This window comes from Anopheles marshallii, chromosome X (genome assembly GCF_943734725.1).
Source record: "Anopheles marshallii chromosome X, idAnoMarsDA_429_01, whole genome shotgun sequence".
Taxonomy (NCBI): Eukaryota; Metazoa; Arthropoda; class Insecta; order Diptera; family Culicidae; genus Anopheles; species Anopheles marshallii.
Window position 1 is genome coordinate 6,931,786 of NC_071325.1, and position 2,958 is coordinate 6,934,743.

The 2,958-nt window shown below is 43.3% G+C and overlaps 1 protein-coding gene across 1 annotated transcript; it reads left to right on the forward strand.

Moving 5' to 3' along the window:
• Positions 1–737: 737 nt before the first annotated feature.
• LOC128708018 (protein LST8 homolog) lies at positions 738–1,897 on the forward strand. Its single transcript, XM_053802978.1, has 3 exons — positions 738–854; positions 951–1,668; positions 1,737–1,897. The coding sequence occupies exons 1-3, from the start codon at positions 738–740 to the stop codon at positions 1,895–1,897; spliced, it is 996 nt and encodes a 331-aa protein (XP_053658953.1).
• The last annotated feature ends 1,061 nt before the right edge of the window (positions 1,898–2,958 follow it).

Here is a 2,958-nt window from a genome sequence, read left to right on the forward strand (position 1 = left end):
TTGGGTAAAAAAACCATTTGTTTAGCAACGCACCGTAAACACAGAATTCTTAATAAAACTAAGAGCTACAAAACACGTATGAAAATGTATGACTTTGTTTCAGGTTGTATTACTATGTGGCATGCCCGGGTCGGAAAATGCCGTTTGAGAAAATTCCCAAGCCGTATGTTTTTCCCCAGGTGGATATTCGTAACGGTAACGCTATGCCGTAACGTCTGTCCTGGTTCGTTGTAGGATAAAAGCAGCGCCATCTGTTGCTGACTAGCTTAAGTAATACAACATTACGTAACGCGAAAAGTTGTATGAACAAATATAAAATAAATGATGAAAATGATAATGATTATGACGCGAAAAAAATTTTTTAAAACAATATTGAAAAATCCCTTGGTGGGTTTGACTCAAAAACGTTAATTCTTAAATTGAGTTCCCGGAATCGGATTTGAGTGACAGACCGGAGGAATGTTCGCTGGGAAATACAAGTTGGGTTCACGAATGAGGCAGATATACAAACGCAACACAAAACACAAGCCTTGCACTGTCGCAGGCTTTTTTTTTTATAAGTTTACGAGAGCAAATTAATCCAAAGGAAGAAAAATAAGTTACGTTTGTTACTACACCAAATTCAGTTACCTGTCGTAGTAAGTTCCGGGGGAGGAAAAACAACCAGCATCCGGCTTGTTTTTATTGCTGTTCACAAGCATCCGACAAGATTTGCCAGAATCAACGAGACAGTGATTATGACGACGGATCCACTCAACGAACCGATACTGGTGACCGGCGGTTACGACCACACGATTCGCGTTTGGCAACCGTACACCAGCCAATGCGTTCGGACGATGCAACACGTCGACTCGGTCAGAATAACACCACTAACGTCCAAGAACGCTGCATGATAAACATACTTATTCCGATTTTCTTTCTCTTGCGCTCCCTCTCCCACTTACCCGTAGCAAGTGAATTCGTTGGACATCTCGCCAAAGCGTAACATGCTGGCGGCATGCGGCTATCAGCACATCCGCCTGTACGATCTCGTCTCCAACTATCCGATAGTGAACTTCGAGGGCGTTACGAAGAACGTAACGCGTGTCGGCTTCCAGGAGGATGGCAAATGGATGTTCACTGGCGGCGAAGATGGGAAAGTGCGCATTTGGGACATGAGCTCGCAGAATCCATCCTGCAAGCGCATCTTCGACTGCCAGAGCCCGGTCAATGCGGTCTGTCTGCTGCCGAACCAGGTGGAGTTGCTGATGGCGCATCAGGGCGGTGGCATCTACCTGTGGGACGTAAAGTCGGACCAGCACGACCACCTCCTGCCGGAGGTCGAATGCTCGATACAGGACGTTGCGGTAAGCCCGAACGGTGCGTACATGGCAGCAATCAACAACAAGGGCAGCTGCTTCATCTGGATGCTCACCAGCTGGTGTGGGCCACCGGGGCAGGAAATACAGCTGACCCGTTCGGAGGCGAAGCTCAAGATACAGGCACACGATAAGTACGGGCTACGGTGCAAGTTCAGCCCCGACTCGAGCTTGCTGGTGACCTGCTCCGGTGACAGTACCGCACGGATCTACTCCACCGACACGTGGACGTTACAGGCGGAGTTGCGCATCGATCGCTTCTGGATCTGGGACGCTGCCTTCAACAACGATTCCAAGTACCTGTTTACCGGTAACTGCTGATGGTGGATGCTGCTATTTGGAACGCAGTTTTTAAACCCTGCTTTTGTTTACTTACAGCCTCATCTGATAGTTTGGTGCGGCTGTGGCGAATCGACACCAAGACGGTCGAGAGGGAATACGCTGGTCACCTGAAGGCCGTCACCGCACTGGCCTTCCAGGATGAACCTGTACGCAGCATTACCGATACCACCGGTACTGGCCTGACGTCCACACACTAATGATAACCCTCTTCCCTTTCTTCTGATTTAACGCTACGATCATCAGTCAGTCTTGGTCTGCCCTTTGCTGTCTGTAAATAGGTAACCATATGCAAGCTGAGAGCGAGGCCGGGCTTATTCGGTAACAGCAAAAAATATATATATAAAATTAATTGTCCAGTTTTTGTTCTTCCGTTTAACCTTGACCCTTTAGTTGATTAGCTGAACTATGTTCCTTTTGTTTTAACGTGCAAACAATCATTTACTTTAAGATAGAAATTAAACAAACACCGCTAATTGCTAAAGGCGGGCATAGAATTGGGTAGTAATATTAGTTCTAATAAATAAGGGTTATAACATTGCACCTCTGATTTAACTCAATTTTACCGAAATTGGCAACTGTTTTGGTCTCAATATTTTCTATAGCTAGTTTTATAGCTTTAATTCAATAATTCACACATTTACATCCCAATTCTGCGACGAACAATTGTTAAAATCTTCTAAAATGTAAAACTGTCAGACAAGTTACAGCGACTAGCAGCTTTTTTTGTTGTTTATCTCAGGCATTTTGCAACGTCTTTTGGACTTTCACACTACATTGTCCTGTAGGTCACATTGATTGGTACAGCAGCACTTGAAATAATTTCTTGATGTGAAATAAGTTGAACAGTGCTTAGATATGGCATTTATATAGTTCTATCAAAATGTGTATTTCCAGGAAGTGAAACAAAACTGCGCTTTTCGGGAATCGGAAATGATTGATGCTGTTTGACCTCTAAATGCGTCCGAAACAAGTCAAAGTGGTAGATTATGGTTTGAGGAAAGAGAATAGTTCAAATTTTACGCTACAATTTACAGTGTTTTCAGTATGCACTAGTGAATAATATTTGAAAAAAAAACAGTACAATCCAACCATTTTTTATAAGTTCCAATACTTTAGTGTTTGGAAAGCTCATTTTAACTGGCAATAAACATTGCAGTAAGTCTATAAAAAAAACTAAGCCAATGTTCTTAAAGGTATTCGGGGAATAACATGCGAGTTTCATTTTTAGCAACAAGTATTCATAAGTCATGATTTTAAA